The 22,121-nt window shown below is 38.8% G+C and overlaps 1 protein-coding gene across 2 annotated transcripts in view; it reads left to right on the top strand.

Annotated features, from left to right (window-relative positions):
* cyfip1 (cytoplasmic FMR1 interacting protein 1) overlaps positions 1 to 22,121 on the top strand; it is a 194,580-nt gene that overhangs the window by 44,414 nt on the left and 128,045 nt on the right. For both annotated transcript variants that reach the window (XM_043692305.2, XM_043692304.2), the window contains exons 2-10: positions 1,576 to 1,699; positions 3,701 to 3,790; positions 4,945 to 5,022; positions 5,695 to 5,796; positions 6,843 to 7,024; positions 8,640 to 8,736; positions 9,571 to 9,699; positions 10,964 to 11,068; positions 22,021 to 22,112. In XM_043692305.2, the coding sequence (XP_043548240.1) occupies positions 1,583 to 1,699; positions 3,701 to 3,790; positions 4,945 to 5,022; positions 5,695 to 5,796; positions 6,843 to 7,024; positions 8,640 to 8,736; positions 9,571 to 9,699; positions 10,964 to 11,068; positions 22,021 to 22,112 (992 nt within the window). In that variant the 5' untranslated portion in view covers positions 1,576 to 1,582. The remainder of the gene's footprint in view (positions 1 to 1,575; positions 1,700 to 3,700; positions 3,791 to 4,944; positions 5,023 to 5,694; positions 5,797 to 6,842; positions 7,025 to 8,639; positions 8,737 to 9,570; positions 9,700 to 10,963; positions 11,069 to 22,020; positions 22,113 to 22,121) is intronic.

The following is a 22,121-nucleotide window of genomic DNA, read 5'->3' as shown; positions in this document are numbered from 1 at the left end:
TCCCTAATTATTCCTGGACTAGGTGGTTCTGAGCTGTATTCTTGAACTGCTGCAACTATTGCAATTTACGCACACCGACAGTGATGATAGGGAGGAATTTTCACAATTTTGAGCCAGTAACAGTGAAGGAGCAGCAATATATTTCCACATCAGGATGAAATGTGGCTTTGAGAAAAACTTGTACGTGGTTGACAATGTTCCTGGTGTGTTTGTTACACTTGTCCTTCTAAGTGGTAGAGCTTGTTGGTTTGAAAGATGCATGAATGAGGTACTGCAGTGCATCTGGCAGAAGGTACGCACTGTTGCCACTGTGTTGCCAGTGAACATCTTAGGTAGGGCACTGTAGACAAAGGTCAATATTTAGCTGATGTTTAATTTAAGGCAGCTAATTACGGATTCTGCCGACATTTATAAACGTTTCAGCTTCTGTGTTGTGTAAGATAGCATACAACACAATTGAATTTCTGTCTTGTAATATGCCAGGCATTCATTACATTATCTTAACTGTTCAGAACAGATATTAATTTACATTAAATGTATCACTTCTTTCATTGGCCTTTTAAGACTCCTTGTTCATTGGTCTTCTTCTGTAAGTCTGACTCATCATTGTGCCTAAAAATAGTTATTACAACAATAATGAAATTTAAGTATGGTAATTAAATTGGATCAGTTTTAAGCTTGAAAGTTAACAAAAAATGTCAGAAATGTATTCAATTATTATAATGTATACTTTTTGATAAACCATGCATTAGAAAATATTCTGTGTGTCTGCCTGTCCTTGTAGTTTTATTTTGGTAAAGTGACTTCCTACAGGAAATGGTGCTGCAGAACAATGATAACTTTTACTTGCAATTCGCCTCTCCTTATGTTGTATCTTTCAGAAAGTTCCAGAGTAAATTAAATCCATTTCACAAGAATAACAAGAGAGTTCACTTTGTTCTAGTCATGCCCTTAGGCCAATAAAGGTTAAATTGAATATCAATAATGGGATTGAACCTGCATATACGTTCACATGCTAGAGTCGCTGGATGTGTTTGAGTATAAAATTGATTCCTGGCTTATTACTGTTGAAAGAGGAAGTGTTACAGCTCCATGTTTTCCATTAGGGCTATGTTTAAACAAAAAGCTCATGGTCACTTGGTAGTACAGAACTTGCAAGTATTGCTGCAAAAAAGGGACATGCTATTGAAGCTTCTTGTCTTGCGCTTATCTGCACAAGTATACAAATAACAAACTTGAGAGGAAACCCATTTGTGTTTCATGAATAAAACATACTGATTGTTTGACAATTTAGCTTCTGCTCACTGTAGTAATGCCTTGACCACAGTCCACTTGCCAAAGAATCAGCACCTTATTATGCAGTATAAATTATTCTCTTTGAAATTTGGAATTCTTCTGATTCTAATATGTGCAAGAAAAATGTTTTCACAAAATGTTTTTTTTTGGGAGGAAAAATACCAATAGTTCTAATTGATCCCTTTTATGATCTTGAATATGAATTTGACATTGACGTTGCGAAGTGCAATGAATTAGATCACTATACAATTTAATAATCCATTTTAATTTTCTATTCAGAGGAACCATGACTGCACAAGTGACTTTGGAGGATGCCTTATCCAACGTTGACCTTCTGGAAGATTTACCATTGCCTGATCAACAGCCTTGTATTGAACCACCACCTTCATCACTTTTGTACCAAGTAAGATGATGTTCAAAAATAGAGTTTGTTTATTAATTAGCATGAATTCATGTTGAATTACCTGATTGCTGTGGCATGGTAGGCATTTGTTTAGAATGGTACAGTTGATCTCTCTGCCATGAGCTGGCACAGAGAGAAAAATTAATAGGAACTCCTATTATTCACCATTTCAGTCATCCATGCCAGAAAGTGTTTGGACGTGGAATTTTTTTTCTGCCGTTGGAATGTGTAACAAAATGATAAGCAGGCTCTTTTTCTCAAGAATACATTTATAAAGTTGTTACACATACTTTATAGAAGAATTCTAGTGGGACTCGTATATGATGCCCTCTACAGTTGAATAGTCTGCTGACACAGCCACACACTTGAAGACTAGCTCTTCCAAGTGTAGATTTCAGAACTACTGCTTATTCATCAAATGTACCACTTTTTGAAATACAAAGGTAGTGCAGAAAAGATTGGAGATAAATGAAATCCCAAGGGCTTTCTTTAAGTGGCTGCTTTAAAGTATATTAATTATGAGAGGTATCTTGAGATGTGAGTATGTGTACATTCAACAATTCATAATTACACCTTCAAGCATTGCCTTGCATTAATTCACTAATTTGGCAAAGGGACCCCAAATATTTTTGAAAATTTTCTCCTTTTCTTCAGTTGGAAAATCAGTGAAATGAGAAAATTCTTAATGCCTAGGGTGGTAATTCAGTGGAATTCTCTACCAAAAAAGACTGTGAAGATAATGTCATTGACTCTGTTTAAAAAAAAAACATTGAGTGGTATAGGGAGAGCACCGGACTGTGGCGTTGACATTGAGAATAGTCCACAATCATATTGAATGGTAGACTGGGCTTGATAGGCTGAATGATGGCCTCCTGCATCAATTTTCTTCGTAGTATTGCTCGGCTTTGATCTGCCAGTCTGCTGCTGAAACCCTTATTGTTGATTGTTACCCTTTTTGCTTGACATTTGCAATGTTCAATTTGTTTCCATTTTCCATCCTCAGTCAACTTGACCTTATGTAAAACACATGCTATATCCTAACCCACAGCAAGTTCTGTTCACCCATGATCCCTACACTTGATGATCTATACTGGCTTTTGACCCAGCAGTGCCTCTTCTTTACACGCTCACCATTGTTATCAAATTTAAAGAAACCTTACAGTTTGGAAACAGGCCATTTGGCCCAACAAGTCCACTCTGACCCTCCAAAAAGTAACTCATCATTGCCTGCCTTATTACTCAACATTTACCCCTGACTAATCCACCTAATTTACATCTCCCCAAACACTATGGACAATTTAGGATGGCCAGTTCACCTAACCTACATGTGTTTGGATTGTGGGAGGAAACTGTGAGGAAACCCCATGTAGACACAGTGGGAGAACATGCAAACTCCACACAAACAATTGCCAGAGGCTGGAATTGAACCCAAATCCCTCGTGCTGTGTGGCAGCAGTGCTAACCACTGAGCCACCGTGCCGCCCCTAAATTGAGTCTCTATTTTTAAATAGGGAGAGACTGCCGAAAGCTACAGAATAGAGGGATTTGAGAGTCCTTGGGAAAGTCCAAGGCCAGAGGACACAATCTCAGAATAAAGAGTTGCACATTTAAGGTAGAGATGAGAGAGAATTTTTCCTAATAATTATTAATTTGTAGAGTTCTTTACCATAGAGGTCTCTTGAAGCTGTGTCTGTAAGTATTTTCAAGACTGAGATAAACAGATCCTAATCAGTAAGGGGAATCAAGGGAAAAAGGCAAGAACATGGAGTTGAGGATTAGTAGATCAGCTGTGATCTCATTGAAAGCAGAACAGACTTGATGGGCAAAAACACCTACTTTTACTTCTGTCTTATGTACGCGGTCATCTCCTCTTGCAATGAGCTAATTTTCTTTCGTATCAACTGTGCACACCTTAGCGAGTGAAACAGACATGCAAAATTGTTTCGTGTTCGACTAAATGTCATACCTGTTTTGACAGAAAATCATTTTTTCTCTTTCTAGCCAAATTTCAACACCAACTTTGAAGATAGAAATGCATTTGTTACAGGAATTGCAAGATACATTGAGCAAGCAACAGTTCATTCCAGCATGGTAATGTCAATCTTTGCAAAGTTCATATTTTTCTGTGCAGATATTCATTGCTTCAGACCAAAGACGACTTTGTAGTAGCATTATCTTGACATTGCATCTTGTTTCTCTTGAACTTCCTGTGTTTTGTGGTCTAATTCCACATTTCATCTGAGCAACTCTTATTTCTAAGAAAATCTGATCTCAATGCAGAAAGCAGACATTGCTCAGTCCAATCTATCTGGTCATTTACCTCGATATGCCAGTCATCCTAATTCCATGTGGTCATGCTATTCCTAAGTCCATTTAGCCATATTCTCTTGAACCACCCATATAACCTTTTCTTAAACACTGAAATTACAATTTCTACAATGATTAGCTCAGATACTTTATTCCACAGCCCCAGAGGCTTTTTATTGCATTGATCTTTATTGTTTTCTAAATCTCTTATGCCAGTGACTCCTTATTCTGGACTACACAACCTATGGAAACAATTTGTCAACTAGAGTTTAGTTTCCATCCTTCAAAATTTAAATATCACATATCCAGAAGTTCCTTGGATTTAATCACAGATTTAAATTTGAACTAAGATCTACAAGACTGACAGCTTGCCTCTGACAGTGATTGTACTCTTGGGCTTAAATTTGTGTGTTCTAGTCTAAGCTGACATTTCCAGTTAGTTCTCCAGGAGTTCTCCATTAATCAAAAAAGCTACATTTTCAGAAGAATTTGCCTGCCCAGATGACATTAAATTTTTAAAAATTGCTTTATTGGTATTTAAAAAGCAGGAAGTTAATGCTTCTCTCACACCACTAAAACAAGTTAACTGGCCATTTATATCATTTGTTACCTGTGTGTGCCAATTTGCTGTTGGCATTGCTTCAAAGTTAATTTATAGGCTATGAAATGTTTTGGAATTTCCTGAGGATGTGAGCATATTATTTAAGGGTTTTATACGCTGCTTTGTTTTTAAAGCTAAAGAAAACAACAGCAAAACTGATGTGTAATATTTTAAAGTGATGCCTTGTGTCTTGAACTATAAATTAACTTTTTAGCAAGTTGTTCAGTTGGTTTGCAGGAACTAGCAAAGTACTGAACGAGAACATAATCCACTTTGTTCGGATTGTGGTTTATGGTATCTCTGTATAATACTGGCTTTCCCTTATTTTGGCTTTCAGAATGAAATGCTAGAGGAGGGGCAGGAATATGCTGTTATGCTGTATACTTGGAGAAGTTGTTCAAGAGCTATTCCTCAGGTATTGTAACCACTAGTTTGTTGGAACTTATTTTTGAAATTGTTCTTTTAAAAAGACTTTGGCTTATTTTTGCTGTGCGTTTTTTTACAAAAAGGGTTAGTGGAGGGTAACTGATGCCTGTGACCATTCAACATTACTGTTTTTAAAAAAAAATTAAAATGGTTGAATTTTAGCAGTGTCTCAAGTAACCTCCCCTTATTGTGTTTGGGTTCTTTTAATAAGCAGAGACATCCTGCTTGTGATTATTTATGTTTAAATAAAGCTGCTGTTTCATCAAAAGTATTTTAAAAGACTTTTTTTGATTGAATAGCAGTAGGTTTTAGATTCAGTGATTTCAGCAATGTTGTCAGAATGAAAACATTGATTATTTTTGTTGTTCAAAGTTTTGTCCTTTGACTACTAACCAAATTTTCCTTTTCCTCTGCCTCATCTTAGCAATTTAAAGCATTTTAGTTCAAATATTGCTTTTATATTGAAAATTTCAATCTAAGAAATAATTGCCCTGTCTGCATCAAGTGACAAGCAACAAAACCAAAGCTATAACTTGCAGCAATGTTTTTAAATTTATCAAGTTTTTTCATTTTATTTTTCCCTTCTGAATTGACTTGTACTTATTGCATGTGGGAACATTGTTATGTAACAAATCAAATTTACATTTATGTTTTTCCATAGGTTAAATGCAACGAGCAGCCAAATAGAGTAGAAATTTATGAAAAGACAGTGGAAGTTCTTGAGCCAGAGGTCACTAAGCTTATGAATTTCATGTATTTCCAGGTAAATACTCTAAAGATATTTATGAATGAGAAGGCTTAGGTCACTCATTTTAGTTTCTGTTCAAAATTACTGTAGTTTTTAATTCATGGAAGCATCAAAATAATATTATTCCAGAGTTTTTACCTCCACTACTTTACTTTGGAATCTTTTGGTTATTGTGTGAAAAAGATTTGCAGTTACCTGTAGCAAATTTGCGTTTTTCTGGTTTCAGCCTGTCACATTATTTTCGATGTCAGTTTAGTGGAATTTTTTTCTTGGATTCATATTTGCTATGGTCTATTCATTCCTCTCTCTAGTAATTGTCTGAGACTGAACCAGTTGATTTGACCTCAAGCATACGTTTTAACCATATAGACACTCCACCACCAAGACCTTCGTAGAAGATACCTTTGTAGTATTGCTTGGCATTGGTCTGCCAATCTGCTGCTGAAACCCTTATTGATGATTGTTACCCTTTTTGCTTGACATTTGCAATGTTCAATTCGTTTCCATTTTCCATCCTCAGTCAACTTGACCTTATGTAAAATACATGCTATATCCTAACCCGCAGCAAGTTCTGTTCACCCATGATCCCTACACTTGATGTTCTATACTGGCTTTTGACCCAGCAGTGCCTCTTCTTTACATGCTCACCAATTGTTATCGAATTTCTCAATGGCTTTGTCTCTCCTTACCTCTTTATTTTCCTCCAATACTACAATTTTCTGAGATTTCTGTGCTACTGCAAATCTGGGTTCTTGCGCTCCCCAGATTTATAATGGTTGCACTATTTGATAATTGTGCCTTCTGCTGCCTGAGAGGGAGGCTCTGCAATTCAATCCCTGAACCCCTCCTTCCCTTCTAGCTGTATAAAATCTCCTTTAACTTAACTTTTATTTGCTGTCAAATATTGTCTGGTAATGCACTTATGAAGTCCTTGGGACATTTTCGTACATCAGTGACGCTATAAAATGCAAATTGTTGCATAAGGTTGGCCATTGAATTTAGCTTAGCTTTGTCTTGAAATTATTAGGCTGTATTTAAAATGTGTACAAATTTTTTAACAGCGCAATGCAATTGATCGATTTTGTAATGAGGTGAAGCGACTCTGTCATGCAGAGAGGAGGCGAGATTTTGTTTCAGAAGCTTATCTTCTCACACTGGGCAAATTCATTAACATGTTCGCAGTATTGGATGAATTAAAGAACATGAAATGCAGTGTGAAAAATGACCACTCTGCGTACAAACGGTGAGGCTTTATTTTGCTTTTCTATTGAGGTAGTGATGTGTTGGTACCTAAGATCTAAAATTTGTATTAATTGTTTCATTTATAGTAGAACATTTTGAAGGATGCTTTGTCCAAGTTAATTTAACATTTGCAACTTTGTATATTTTATGAGGAAGATCATAGAATGAATTTTGCAAGCATATCTGGTGTAATTTGAGCACTATTTAAGAGGAGCAAATTCATGAAAATAGGTAATATATTTTTCAAGGTGATGTTGAATGGCAGAATAGGTCACATGACCTATGCCTGCCCTTAATTTCTGTTTCTAATCTCTAATTAAGTAAGATTTGAAAGTTTCCTGACGATGAACAACATGGATATGAAAGTACTGAGAGATAATCATGTCACTTATTTTGCAGTGGAGTTTTAACTTCAATATTGCACCTGTCAGTGTGCATTCCCTGTTGGGGTACAGGAGTAAATAATGTTCAAACAACCTGAACAATGCCGTGCCTGTGTAATTCCTAATAGGCCTGTATCTGCCCACTTCTGAGAAATGAAAGAAGTGTTATGCTGGCAACTTTTGAATTGTCAAGGAAACCTCGTTCTATTATAAATATCATAACTTTAATGAATGTTATTAAATTCAATTTATTCTTAGTTTAAAAGTTGGATTTATATAACTAATCTCTTTTCCCTTATCTACAAAAGCCATATGAATTAAAGAACAAAGTGAAAACAGTAAATACTAAAAATTTTCAGCACATGAGGGAGCATCTGTTTCCACAGAGTTAATGCATCAGATCAATGACCTTTCATCATCGGCCTGAAATATTAACTCTGTCTTGTTCCACAGCTGCTGTCTGACCTTCTAATACTTCCAGTATTTTCTGTTTTTATTTTCAATATCTATAGCATTTTTTGCTTTCACAAATAATACAGTAGTTCTGCATTACTTCTGATACATTCTGAAGACAAATGTAGAGTTTCTGATCATCTAGTTGACTACTCACGAACTGAATTGATCCTCGGTGATTTTTTTGTGTTGCTGACCAACTGTCTTTTGTCAATGCAGTGTTAAATGATGAAACTACTGCTATACTACAGAAGCATAAATTATGACTAAAGGTCGGGTAAATTGTGGGGGCCCAGAGTTTTGTTGGCATACTTCCCTGTTAACACCTGCCCTTCATGCTAAAGAGATGATTGCTTGGAAGTACAGGACTGCAAAGAAACAGTGTCAAAGCTGTTCATCCAGGCCTCATTAGGACCAGGACACAAGATATCAAATTTAGAAAGGGAATGTCAGTACTCACAACAAGAGAAGAAAGTTGAACCATGGTTAATATAGTGATGAAGTCAGGACTTTTAACTATCTGTTTTGGTTAGCTAATTAATCTCAGACCAGACAGGTAGACTCTGATTGCTCTGGACAAATCCTTGCTGCATTCCCCATGGAAATTCCAAAATACTTCCCTCAATGAAAAAGATGCACTATATGGATAACTTCCTTTGCTCTAGAAAGAACAGGCTCTTGTAATGAATATCTGTACAAGCTTTGTAATTCATTTTACCTGTATATTAATGATTTTGTGGGACTTAGTTAATCAACTGCTATGTTTAAACCTTATTTCAGAGCTGCTCAATTTCTTCGGAAAATGTCAGACCCACAATCTATACAAGAATCTCAAAACCTCTCCATGTTTCTTGCAAACCATAACAAAATTACTCAGGTAAATGTGTTGTATATAATCAATCTTAATAATCTGTTTTTTACTGAGTTATGAGGATGGCGCATTGAGTTTTTTGAACCAATGTACCCACTAAATGCACGTTATTTTACTAGAAAGCTGCATTCAAAAAGAAATCAACTACTTTGACTGAATCATCCAGTAGAAAGGCTACTTTTGTCTGTGATATCCAGTGCTGGTTGAATAGAAGGTTTTGTATTGAATATTAGGAAGACTACAGCCATTGTTTTTGACCCCAGCTGTGATCTCTATTCTTTAGCTATCAACTGTATCCCTTTCTCTGGGAACAGTCTGAAATTAAACAGAGCTTCTTACAATCGTTACACCCTCTTGAGCCTGAGTTGAGTTTCTGACCACATAGTATCATCACTGAGACATATTTATTTGTTTTCTCAATGCATTGTCCAACATCTTCCCAATCTCAGCTGATCTCCTGCTGAGCCCCTCATTCATGTCTTCGTTATCTTTCGTTTGACTGTTCCAATGCATTCCTCGTGCTGCTATCCATGCCCAAGCTGCAGCAAATAATTTTCACTTCATGCCTCCTGTGGTTACTGATCCAATAGTATCTTGAATTTAAAATTCTCTACCATTTTTTATTTGAATCCCTGCATTGCCTGACCACTCCCTATCTCTTTCATCCCCAAGAGTAACTTGCTGACATTTGTCTCATCTCAAGTAGGAAGGATATCTCCTACTTTGGGCTCTAATGTGCTGTAGATGCATTATAGAAAAAGTAACTTCCTTTGGTGCTACCTGAACAGCTGTTTCATCTAATAATCAAGTTTCTCATCGATGTAACTCTTCTTTTTATAGTCGCTGCAGCAGCAACTTGAAGTCATTCCAGGCTATGAAGAGCTTCTTGCTGACATTGTAAATATTTGCGTTGATTATTATGAGAATAGAATGTACCTTACTCCTGGCGAGAAACACATGCTGCTCAAGGTATTATATTTCTTCTGAAATAATATACAATTTATATGAAATATGTCCAACTGACCTTAACATTCTGTAACATCTGGTAGGTCCTATATATAAATGAAGTGGCCAAGAGTCAATTTTGTTTCGTGTGTGTGCCAAGTTGAAACCAGGTACAATAATTAAGATTGGGCAAGGTCAAAGAGGTGGGTGTTGATTGAAAGAAAAGGAAAAGGGAAAGAATGATCAATGGGGAGGGATGTATTTGGGCAGAGAAAATTCAGGTTTAAATTGGTAACAGGCACAGACTTTCTCCTGGGATTGAAGGGCCACAAGACCCTAGATCTACAAGGTATGTTCCCATGTCATAATTTCAACTCTATAGTGGGCTGAGAGGCGTAATATACTTATTCTCCATTTGGAGACAGATTGGGTTTGTGTTCACAGCTGCTAAATATCTGTTAAACTGTAATAATTTTCTCTGATGGACATATGCTAAGGACCAAGTGGAATGTTGTTGGTCTCTCTGCTATGGGGTCCTCTGTGGGTATGGTGGGGGTTTGGAGTTATTGGTGTGGTAAGACTTGTGATTATAAGTTGTCCCTTTGTGACAAGTTTCAATTAGAATTTCACAGTGTACTTGAGAGACGGTGGAAGCTTTGACTATGTCAAAGACACATTTGGGCCCCACTTTTTTCTTAGTTGAAGATACACATGATCATGTTTTCTACTATAATCAGGGTCAATGCCTATGTTCTGTTGGAATGTGCTGAGAAATGTTTCTGGAGATTTAAATTTACCTTGGCTGCTCTGCATGCTTGGAGCATTGGTGTGAGTGCATTGCAATGTGGTTGACTCTTAACTACCGCTCTAAATGGTTTAGCAGGGATCTTGTTTCTGTTATTCAGCATTTTGATGAAGGGCCACTTGACTTGAAATGTGATCTTTGTTTTTCTTTCGACAGATACTGCCAGACATGTTGGGTTTTTCCAGCATGTTCTGTTTTTGCTTGAACCTTTTCATTGTTTTGTTTGTGGGTATGCATGTTCATTCCCATGTTGTCAAGACTGTCTGGAGAACAGAGTTTCTCTTTTGCTTTTGAATGCATATGTGGAACACCTTAACAAAACTCAGTACAGTACAATTGTATGTTGTCAAGTTTTTATTATACTTTCTGTGGATGAGTCATGTATATAAACATATTAGAAGCTTTGTTTTTGTTTTTGCAAATGCTTTTTTAAAAAATGTCTTTCATGTGGAATGTTAAAAATAAAACAGAAACTCTTTATAGGTGATGGGCTTTGGACTTTACCTTATGGATGGAACTGTAAGCAATATATACAAGCTTGATGCCAAGAAGCGAATAAACTTGAACAAGATTGACAAATTTTTTAAGGTAAGTTGGTGTGCGCTGTTTCCACTTGACCCAACAGTCCACTTGCCTTAGGTGACCGGCTGTTAAGCGTATATGCTTTTCCTGGTGTACTGTCATTTTGTTTCTGTTCCCTTGCATTTATTTTTGAATTGGGGAAGACAATGAGATAGTGATATCTTTGCTGATCTAGTAATCCAGGGACCCAGCTAATGCTTAAAGTGAAAATCCCACCTTGATTAATGATGGAATTTGCATTCAACAACAAAAAAGATAATGAATTAAAAGTGTAAATGATGACCACGAACCAATTGTCAATTGTTGTAAAGACATAACTGGTTCATTCATGTCCCTCAGAAAGAAATCTGTTCTCTTTGCCTCATCTTGCCTAATTTCATTCCATATCCTCATCAGTGTACTTGACTTTTAACTGTCATCTGAAAAATGGCCTAGCAAGCCACTCAGTTGTATGAAACCACTAAAAATTCTCAAGAAAAGAATATAACTGGTTGGATCCACCTGGCATTGACCTAGGCAATGACTGACAAAATGAACCCTGCTGTGGTTCTGTTCGCCGAGCTGGAAGTTTTTGTTGCAAACGTTTCGTCCCCTGGCTAGGCGACATCATCAGTGCTTGGGAGCCTCCTCCCAAGCACTGATGATGTCGCCTAGCCAGGGGACGAAACGTTTGCAACAAAAACTTCCAGCTCGGCGAACAGAACCACAGCAACGAGCACCCGAGCTACAAATCTTCGCACAAACTTTGAAAATGAACCCTGTCAACTCTGCAAAGTTCTCCTCGCCAGCATCTGGGGCCTAGTGCCAAATTGGCGAGAGCTGTCTCAGACTGTCCAAGTAGCAGGCTGACACAGTTAAACTTGCAGAAGCATATGTAGCAGGCAATGTCCCAGCCAACACCATTGCCATCCATGTTCTGTACTGATATACTGGCAAGATCGACTCAGCAAAGGTGGTAGTGCAGTGGCGTACAGTTGGGAGGGAGTTGCCTGGGAGTCCTCAAAATTGACACTGGACGCCATTATGTCTCAAGGCATTAGGGCACACAGAGCTAAGGAAACCTCTTACTGGCTACCAGCACCCTCCCTGCCCTAGTGAATCTTTGAATCTTTGGTTAGGCCACAGATGAAATCAATGTTATTGAAAGTTATAATAAGACTTCCTCCTATATTCTAATCCCTGCCTAATAAAGGCAAGCATCACCACCCTGTCTGTCTATGCTCACACCTGACCTGTACACCAAGGTCCCTTTGTTCCACAGTACTCCCTAGGGGCATACCATTCATTGTGTATATCCATCCTTCTGACAGGTTAGACGTCCCAAAATGGATCTCCTCGGGGCTATTGGGATTAAATTCCATCTGCTATTGCTCTACCCCAGTTTAGTAGCTGATCAGTATTAGACTGTACCCTGAGACTATCATCCTCATTATCAACGCCACCAATTTTTGTGTCATCTGCAAACTTTCCAATGATGCCTTCATAATTACATCCAAGTCATTAATGTACATAACAGCAAGGGCCCCAGCACCAATCCTTGTGCACTGCTTGTAACAGGCTTCCAATTACAAAAGCAGTCCTCCACTATCATTCTTTGACTCCTATTTATAATCCAATTTGCCAACTTGCTTTGGATCATGTGGGCTCTTAATTTTCAAACCTGCCTTCCTTGTCACAGGCCTTACTGAAGTCTGTGTAAATTGCATATATATACATCCTTTTCAAAAAATCTCGATTAAATTAATCAGCCAGGATGTTCCTGTAACAATTTCTTGTTGACTCTCCGTGAACAATCCTTGTCTTTCTAAGTATTGATTAATCTTGTCCTTCAGAATTTTTTCCAATAATTTCCCTACCATTGACATCAAACTAACTGATCTGTAATTACTTGGCCTATTCCCTGTTGTCCTGCTTGATCGAAGGGACCACATTAGCTATTGTCCATCATCTGGAACTTCACCTGTGGCCATGGATGTACTTCATATCTCCAAACCACAGCAATTTCCTCCCTTGCCTTCTCTGGAAGCTGCAATACATCTCATTAGGCCCTGAGGATTTGTCTACCTGTATACCTGTTAAAATATCTAATACTGCCTCATTATCAATCTTAGTCTGTTGTAAAACCTAACCATTCCAGATAAAATCTGTGAATCTAGATGAGAACTTTCAACCACCTGACGAAGGAGCAGTGGTCCGAAAGCTAGTGCCTCCAATTAAACCTGTTGGACTATAATCTGGTGTTGTGATTTTTATCTTTGTACACCCAGTCCAACACCGGCATCTCCAATTCATTTAAGATCTCACCCATGTCCACTGGTGTCAGGCTCAGGTTGTCCCTTTGGTCTCTAAGTCCCACTCTTTTAATGGTAATCCTTTTAGTCTTATTATACATTTAAAAATCACTGGTTTTCCTTGATCCCATCTGCCAAAGATATTTCATGACCCCTCTTTGCCCTGCTAATTTCCTTGTAAGCAATCTCCTACATTCTCTATTTTTGAAGGGCTTCTCCCTTTCAATGCATTGTATCTGACACATGCTTCCTCCTCCTCATTTATCAAACTCAATATCCTGTGACATCCATGATTCCTTTCTCTTGCTGCTCTTGCCCTTTACTCATATAGGAACATGGAGGTCCTGAATTCTCACTGTACTACTTTTAAATTTTAAGACCCCACTTGCCAAATGTAGACCTATCTGCAAGTAGCTGCTCCCAGACTGTTTGCCAGATACTGTCTAATGATATGAAATCAACCTTCCCTCAATTTAGACACTTCAACATGACCATATCTCTTTCCAGAAAGACTTTGAAACTTAGTTATGGTCACTATTGCCAAAATGCTCAACACTGAAACTTCAACCACTTGACCAGCTTCATTCCCTAGGATTAGGTCAAGCATTACCCCGTTTTTAGTAGGACTATCTACAGACTGGCACAAAAAGCTCTCCTGGAAGCACTTTAAAAATTTCACTCCATCTAATTCTCTCTCACTCGGGTAATGTCAATCAATGTTCCCTACAACTATATCTGTTTCTCTCTCACCTTTGTGATTTGCCTTCATCTGCTTTCTCAAATGACTAAGGAAATTCGACAAGTCCACAATGATTCTCAGCAATTTTTATCAATGCACCATAGAAAACATCCTTAATAAATGTGTCACAGCTTGCTATGGCAACTGCTTTGCCCAAGATTGCAAGAAACTACAGTGAGTTGTGAATGTAGCCCAGTCCATCAGGAAAACCAGTCTTCCTTCCATTGACTCAGTCTATACTTCCTGCTGCCTCAGGAAAGCAGCCAATATAATTAAAGACCGGTCCCATCCCGGTTATACTGTCTTCCCCCTTTTCTGTTGGGCAGAAGATACAAAGTTTGAAAACATGTGCTAACAGATTCAAGAACACTTTTGCTGTTATCAGACTTATGAGTGGACCTTTCAGATATTAGCGTTGATCTTTCTGTATACCTTCCCTGTAGCTATAACACCATATTCTGATTTTTGTTTTATTTCCCTGCTGTACATATGTAAGGTATGATTTGTCTACATAGCATGCAAAACAATATGTTTCACTTCGTATATGTGGCAATAATAAAAAATCAAATCAAACCATATAATCTGCTTTGTTTTCCTTTGACTGTTGGGAAATCTGTAGTATAATTCCAGAAAGGTAATTCCCCTGTTTTTTATTTCGAAGCTCTACCGAGATGGCATAATTTGGAGACACTTCTAGGACTTCTTCCCTCCTAAAAAAACATAGCTGCTAGACTGGGTCTGCTATGATAAAGGAACTAACCAGAGGAAAAAAATCTACTTGACCTCAACTTCCCCAATCTTGACAATCAAAGATATGCAGGTTAGGTGAATTGGCCATCCTAAATTGCCCCATCGTGTTCAGACTGGGTACGTTAACTGTCATAAATGTGAGGTTATGGGGTTCGGGTGGAAGGAGTAAGATGCTTTTTGGGTGGGGGTTGGTGCAGACTTAGTCATAGAGATGTACAGCACTGAAACAGACCCTTCGGTCCTACTTGTACATGCTGACCAGATATTCTAACCTAATCTAGTCCCATTTGCCACCACTTGGCCCTTATCCCTCTAAACCCTTCCAATTCGTATGCCTATCCAGGTGCCTTTCAAATACTGTAATTGGAGCAGCCTCCACCACTTCCTCTAGCAGCACATTCCATACGTGCACCCTCTCTGTGAAAAGGTTGCCCCTTAGGTCTCTTTTATATCTTTCCCTTCTCACCCTGAACCTATGCCCTCTAGTTCTGGACTACCCCATCCCAGGGAAAAGACCATATCTATTTATCCTATCCACGCTCCTCTTGATTTTATAAACCTCTATAAGGTAACTCATCAGCCTTTGATACTATAGGGAAACAGCCCCAGCCTATTCAGCCTTGTAAATCTTTTCTGAATCCTTTCAAGTTTCACAGCATCCTTCTGATAGGAGGGAGACCAGAATTGCACACAATATTCAAAAAGTGGCCTAACTAACCTCCTGTACAGCTGTAACATGACCTCCCAACTCCAATACTCAGTGCTCTGACCAATAATGGAAAGCATACCAAACGCTGCCTTCACTATCCTATCTACCTGTGACTCTACTTTCAAGGAACTGGATGTAGGTTTGCTAGCTGAGCTGGAAGGTTCATTTTCAGAAGTTTTGTCACCATACTATGTAACATCTTCAGTGAGCCTCTGGACAAAGCACTGCTGATGTTTCCTGCTTTATATGTTTGGGTTTCCTTGGCTGAAGATATTACCTAGTATGGTGATGAAACGTCTGAAAATGAACCTTTCAGCTTAGCGAGCAAACCTACATCCAGAACTTCAACCTGAGCTACAAATCTTCTCAAAACTTGCTAACTTTCAAGGAATGATGAATCTGCACTCCAAGGTCTCCTTGTTCAGCAACACTCCTCAGGACCTTACCATTAAGTGTATAAGTCCTGCTCTGATTTGCTTTTCTAAAATGTAGCACCTCGCACTTATCTAAATTTGATGGGCCAAGTGGCCTATACCTGCACTGTAGGGATTCTGTGATTCTAATCTGCTGCCAGAGTTACACCTATCCATGACAGTATCAGTAAAAATGACCACCTCAATATCCTTTTAGAGATGAAGGTCCATCTTCTCAATGAGGAGCCCTCTATTGTAATGCGTGACAATGCCAAATGAGATTGATTTTTGATGAGATTTAATAATACAAGACTTATAATCCATGAAGTGCTGTGGGCTGTAGCAGAATTCCTGTATACTTGTGGCCTGGTATAACCCCTACTCTACCATTAACATCAAGCCTGGGAATCAATAAATGTGCGTGAGGACATGTCAAGAGCAATGCTGGGTATATTTAAAAATGAGGTGTCAGTCTGATGAAACTGTGTCATAGGATTACTCACATGGAAGTGGCACGCAGTAGACAAGGCTAAGTGATTCCACAACCAATGGATCAAATCTAAGCACTGCGATGCTGTTACGTCCGATCATGGACAATTAAATTCACTGGAGGTGGAAGCTTCACAGGAATCTCTTTCCTCAATGATAGGAAAGCCTGGAACCTCAGTGCAGAAGATAATGCAACAAACCCTTAGCCAGAGCTGCTAAGCAAATGACCCATCTCTGCCATCTCCTAAGGTCCCCAGCATCAGAGATGCTAGTCTTTCGCCAAGTCCTATGAAGAAATGGCTGAAGGGACTGGATATTGCAAGGACATTCTGTTGACATTCTGGCAATAGTACTGAAGACTTATGCTCCAGAGCTTTCCATAGCCTGAGCCAAGCTGGTTCAGTGTGGCTGTAACACTATCATCTACCTGGCAATGTGGAAGATTGCCCACGTATGCCCTGTATGCACGAAAGAACAAAGAAAATTACAGCGCAGGAACAGGTCTTTTGCCCCTCCAAGCCTCCGCTAATCCAAATCCTCTATCGAAATCTGTCGCCTATTTTCTAAGGATCTGTATCCCTCTGCTCCCTGTCCATTCATGTATCTGTCTAGATACATCTTAAATGACGCTATCGTGCCTGCCTCTACCACCTCCGCTGGCAACGTGTTCCAGGCATCCACCACCCTCTGCGTAAAGAACTTTCCACGCATATCTCCCTTAAACATTTCCCCCCTCACTTTGAACTCATGCCCCCTAGTAATTGAATCCCTCACTGTTGGGGGACAAAGCTGCTTGCTATCCCCCCTGTCTACACCCCTCATGATTTTGTAGACCTCAATCAGGTTCCCCCCTCAACCTTTGTTTCTAATTAAAATAATTCTAATCTACTCAACCTCTCTTCATAGCTCGCGCCCTCCATAACAAGCAACATCCTGGTGAACCTCCTGTGCACCCTCTCCAAAGCATCCATATCCTTTTGGTAATGTGGCGACCAGAACTGTACACAGTATTCCAAATGTGGCCAAGTTCTATGCAGCTATAATATGACTTGCCAACTCTTGTACTCAATACCCTGTCCGATGAAGGAAAGCATGCCTTATGCTGCCTTGACCACTCTATTGACCTGAGCTGCCACCTTCAGGGTACAATGAATTTGAACACCCAGATCTCTCTGTAAACTAATTTTCCCTAAGGTTTTTCCATTTACCGTATAATTTGCTCTTGAATAGGATCTTCCAAAATGCATCACCTTGCATTTGCATGGATTGAACTGCACCTGCCATTTCTCTGCCCAACTCTCCAATCTGTCTATGTTTTGCTGCATCTCTGACAGTTCCCTTCACTATCTGCTACTCCACCAATCTGCAAACTTACTCATCAGGCCACCTATACATTCCTCCAGATTATTTATGTATACCACAAACAACAGTGGTCCCAACATGGATCACTGTGGAACACCATTGGTCACAGTTCTTCATTTTGAGAAACTCCCTTCCACTACAACCACTACTGTCTGTCTCCTGTTGCCCAGCCAGTTCTCTATCCATCTAGCTAGTACACCTTGGACGTCATGCGATTTCACTTTCTCCATCAGCCTACCATGGGGATCTTTATCAAATGCCTTACTGAAGTCCATGTATATGACATCTTCAGCGCTCCCCTCATCAATCAGCTTTGTCATTTCCTTAAAGAATTTAATTAAGTTGGTAAGACGTGACCTTCCCTGCACAAAACCATGTTGCTTATCACTCATAAGCCTCTTATTAATACAAATAGATCCTATCCCTCAGTATCTTCTTCAGCTTCCCTACCATTGACGTCAGGCTCATCGTTCTATAATTACCTGGATTATCCCTGCTACCCTTCTTAAACAACATTAGCAATTCTCCAGTCCTCCGGGACCTCACCCATGTTCAAGGATGCTACAAAGATAGCTATCAAAGCCCCAGCTATTACCTCTTTGGCTTTCCTCAGTAACCTGATGTAGGGTCCCCATCCACACCTGGGGACTTGTCCACTTTAATGCCAACACTTCTCCCTCCTTATGCCAGCATGACCTAGAGTAATCAAGCATCCCTAACCTCAACATCCGTCATGACCCTGTCCTCGGTGAATACCAATGCAAAGTCCTCACTAAGAATCTCACTCATTTTCTCTGACTCAGCGCATAACTTTTCTCCTTGAGTGGGGTGAAAGAATGCTTGCTGATGTTTGCACATGGTTTAGAGGTATTCGCAAACTCTTCCAATACTGAAACTGTTCACATTCAGATGCATTAAGATCTGAGCCATAGCCAGGCTTGGGCTAACACATGATAAATAACATTAATGCCACACTGCGGAATTGCCCACTAGAGATTATGGTCGAGAGTGTTGTGCTGGAAAAGCACAACAGGAATGAATCATTGCTGGTGAAGGGCTTATGCCCGAAATGTCAATTCTCCTGCTCCTCGGATGCTGCCTGACCTGCTGTGCTTTTCCAGCAGCGTACGCTTGACTCTGATCTCCAGCATCTGCAATCCTTACTTTTCTCCCACTAGAGATAACCAACAACCTCGTGGTTACCAGTGACAAACTGAACTGGATTAGCCATACAACTATTGTGGCTACAGGAGCAGTTTAGGGGCTCAGAAATCCCACAGTGGGTAACTCCCAGGCTCCTGAAATCCTGGCACAGGTCAGAAGCATGATGGAATGCTCCCTAATGCTTGCCTGGATGAGTGCAGCCTCAACAATGTCATTCAGGACAAAGCGGACTGCTTGATTGGCATCACATCCACAAACGTTCACTTTCCACCACCAACAGTCAATAGTAGCAGTCTGCACCTTCTACAAGATGCAGAGCAGAAATCCACCAAGGTTAATAAGACTGCACCTTACTAACCCATGACCACTGTGTATTCCAATAGGACAAGAGCAGCAGGTACATAGGTTCACTATCATTTACAAGTTCCCCTCCAAGCCATCCTGACTTGGGAATATATCGCCATTTTTTCAACAGGACCAAAATCTTGGAATTCTCTAACCTATCAACACTATGGATGTCCTTACATTAAATGGACAGCAACATTTCAAGAAGGTAGCTCAACATCAATTTGTTGAGAGCAGCTAGGGATGGATAATAAATGCTGACCCAGTCAGCAAAACTCACATTCCATGAATTAGTTAAGAAAAAAACTTAAATTTCAGTTTTCAAAAGAAGTCTTTTTTTTTTCTTGCCTGAAATAAAAGTGTGCATGTTACAGGTAAGATTTTTGCTAACCGTAAAAGCTAGAAATTGTTTAGGATGTCCAAATAGTTCACACTTAATATTTGCAGAGAAATGTCAATTAGTATCAGCTGCAGAATGGAGATGCAAAAGAGCAGCAGTAATGTGTAATAAAAATTGTGCTTTTTGTCATCCTTTGTAAAGAAAAAAAGTTTATAATCTCTTCCTCTCTGTATCATTTCTACACTGGAAAGTCTTTTGGTAGAGGCAGCATCGTTGTAGAAAGTCTAGCATTTTAAATGAAATAACTCCAGCAAGACTTTTAAAATTAGGCTTAGGTTATCTCTAGATTTCCTTTGGCATGCTGTAGCAGCCCTGATTCAGCATGTAATGCTATTGCCTGGACTATTAAAAAAATAAAGCTGCTTCTCCTACAGTTCTTCTGAACATAAAGCTGATTTGTTATATAGTTTCTAACTACTCCTGACATGCATTCCCACCACATCTTATAATTTAGCTCAGTCTCTCTGGTGACTTACTTATTGGAACCAAGGGTAATAAGTAATTATTGGATCAAGTTAGAAGGAAATTCCATTAGACTGGAAAATAGTAGATATCACTGCTCAGTTCAAGAAGGGAAGGAGACAAAATGGGAAGATGTCTCTATGTACAGATATATGTATGAAAGGATACATTGTTGTTGAGCTGGTAATGCTCTTGACCCAGGTTCACATCCCACTACAGCAGTTGATCGAATTTGAATTCAATTAAAAATCTGGCATTGACTATAATTAATTATCAAAAATATTTGGTTCATGAATACCTTTTATGGAAAGAAGTGGGTAAGTGATGGCCTCGTGGTATTATTGCTAGACTGTTAATCGATAGACGCAGATAATGTACTGGTGATGTGGGTTCTAGGCAAGCAACAACCTGCCAATCAGAGTAAAGACCCATTTGTGCCTACTTTGTTTACTTTTAGCTAGACAAGTTTCTATACCAGTATGTCAATCCCATGAGCTCTAATTTTCTACAATTACCTTGAATATGACAGGTAATCAGATGCGTTTTTGGAAATCTAAGTACAGGATATTCACTAACTCCCTTTATCCATTGCATTAGTTATTGTTTCAACAATGTCCACTAAATTCATTATTTATGACTTCCTTTTCACAAAGCCATGTCAACTCTGTCTGATAACATTTAAATACCCTACTACAACAGCTTTAATATGTGCTTTTAAGCAGCTTGTCTTTGATATATGTTAAGCTAATTGACCGAGAGCTTTCTGCTTTCTATCTATCCTCCCTTTTTGAATGAAGGAGTTGCAATCACTATTTTCCAAAATAATGGAATCTTGACTGCCTCAAGGGAATTTGCAAAGTTGAAACCAACCCTTAACCGGCCCTTGGGTATCTCACCAACCACTTTTAGATGAAGTTGGATAACGTCAGTCAGGACTTCGGGATCTATCAACCCACCATTCCAACAATTTGTTCAGTATCCCTTCAATGGTGATTGTACATTGTAGATTTTGAGTTTATCTGGTTTACAGCTATTTCTGGGATGTTGTTTGTAATCTACCCAGTAAAGAATGCCTGTTTAATTCATCTGCTGACTACTTATTTTCCTTTATTATATCCTGAAACGTGTAAAAACTCTTGCTGTCTGTTTTTATTTCTAGCTAGCCTTCTCGTGCTCTAATTTTATAATCCTTATTAAATTTTGTTATTCTTTGCTATTCTTAAATGCTGTCCAAACTTTTGATCTGTTACCCGAGTTTTGTTTTATATTAACAAATTTTATGCCTTTTCTTTTAGTTTGGTGGTCTTAGTTAATTAACTACGTTCTGGTTAATCACAGAACCTCCATTTGGAATTTTCCTGTTTTGTTAAAATTTATCCAATCTGTGTATACTGAATGTTTTTAAATTGTCTGCGACACCATCGCTGCTGACCTATCTCTTAACTTAGTTTACAAGATTACTTTAAATAGCTCTGCCTTCATGTTTTCATAATTACCCCTACTAAATTCAAAATACTTGTCTCTGACCCACTCCTCTCTCCCTCAAATCAAATGTAAAGTGCAATTTCATGCTTTCAAAACTTTCAATTGATGGCCGATTGGCCTCAGTGCTTGAGGTCTGGACTTAGAAATTTCTTTATAAAGCTGGTGGTCCAGAGCACGAAAACAAATATAACCCCAAAACCATTCAAATTTTAAACTCTTGTGATAAATGGAGTGATCACAGTAAGGAAAATTTGTGCTTCAAACTGAAATGCTTTAGTTAGAATATGTGCATTTAGTGAGAGCATCCACAGTGATCATCTTGAAATAATTTATTTCAATCATATTGCAGCAATTGCAGGTGGTGCCTTTATTTGGTGACATGCAGATCGAGTTGGCCAGGTACATCAAGACAAGTGCTCATTATGAGGAAAACAAATCAAGGTAGGTGTT

This window comes from Chiloscyllium plagiosum, unplaced genomic scaffold (assembly GCF_037043375.1).
Source record: "Chiloscyllium plagiosum isolate Xiang-an unplaced genomic scaffold, Cpla_swu_hap1 HiC_scaffold_6, whole genome shotgun sequence".
Taxonomy (NCBI): domain Eukaryota; kingdom Metazoa; phylum Chordata; class Chondrichthyes; order Orectolobiformes; family Hemiscylliidae; genus Chiloscyllium; species Chiloscyllium plagiosum.
This window is presented reverse-complemented; position numbering and strand designations above follow the sequence as displayed.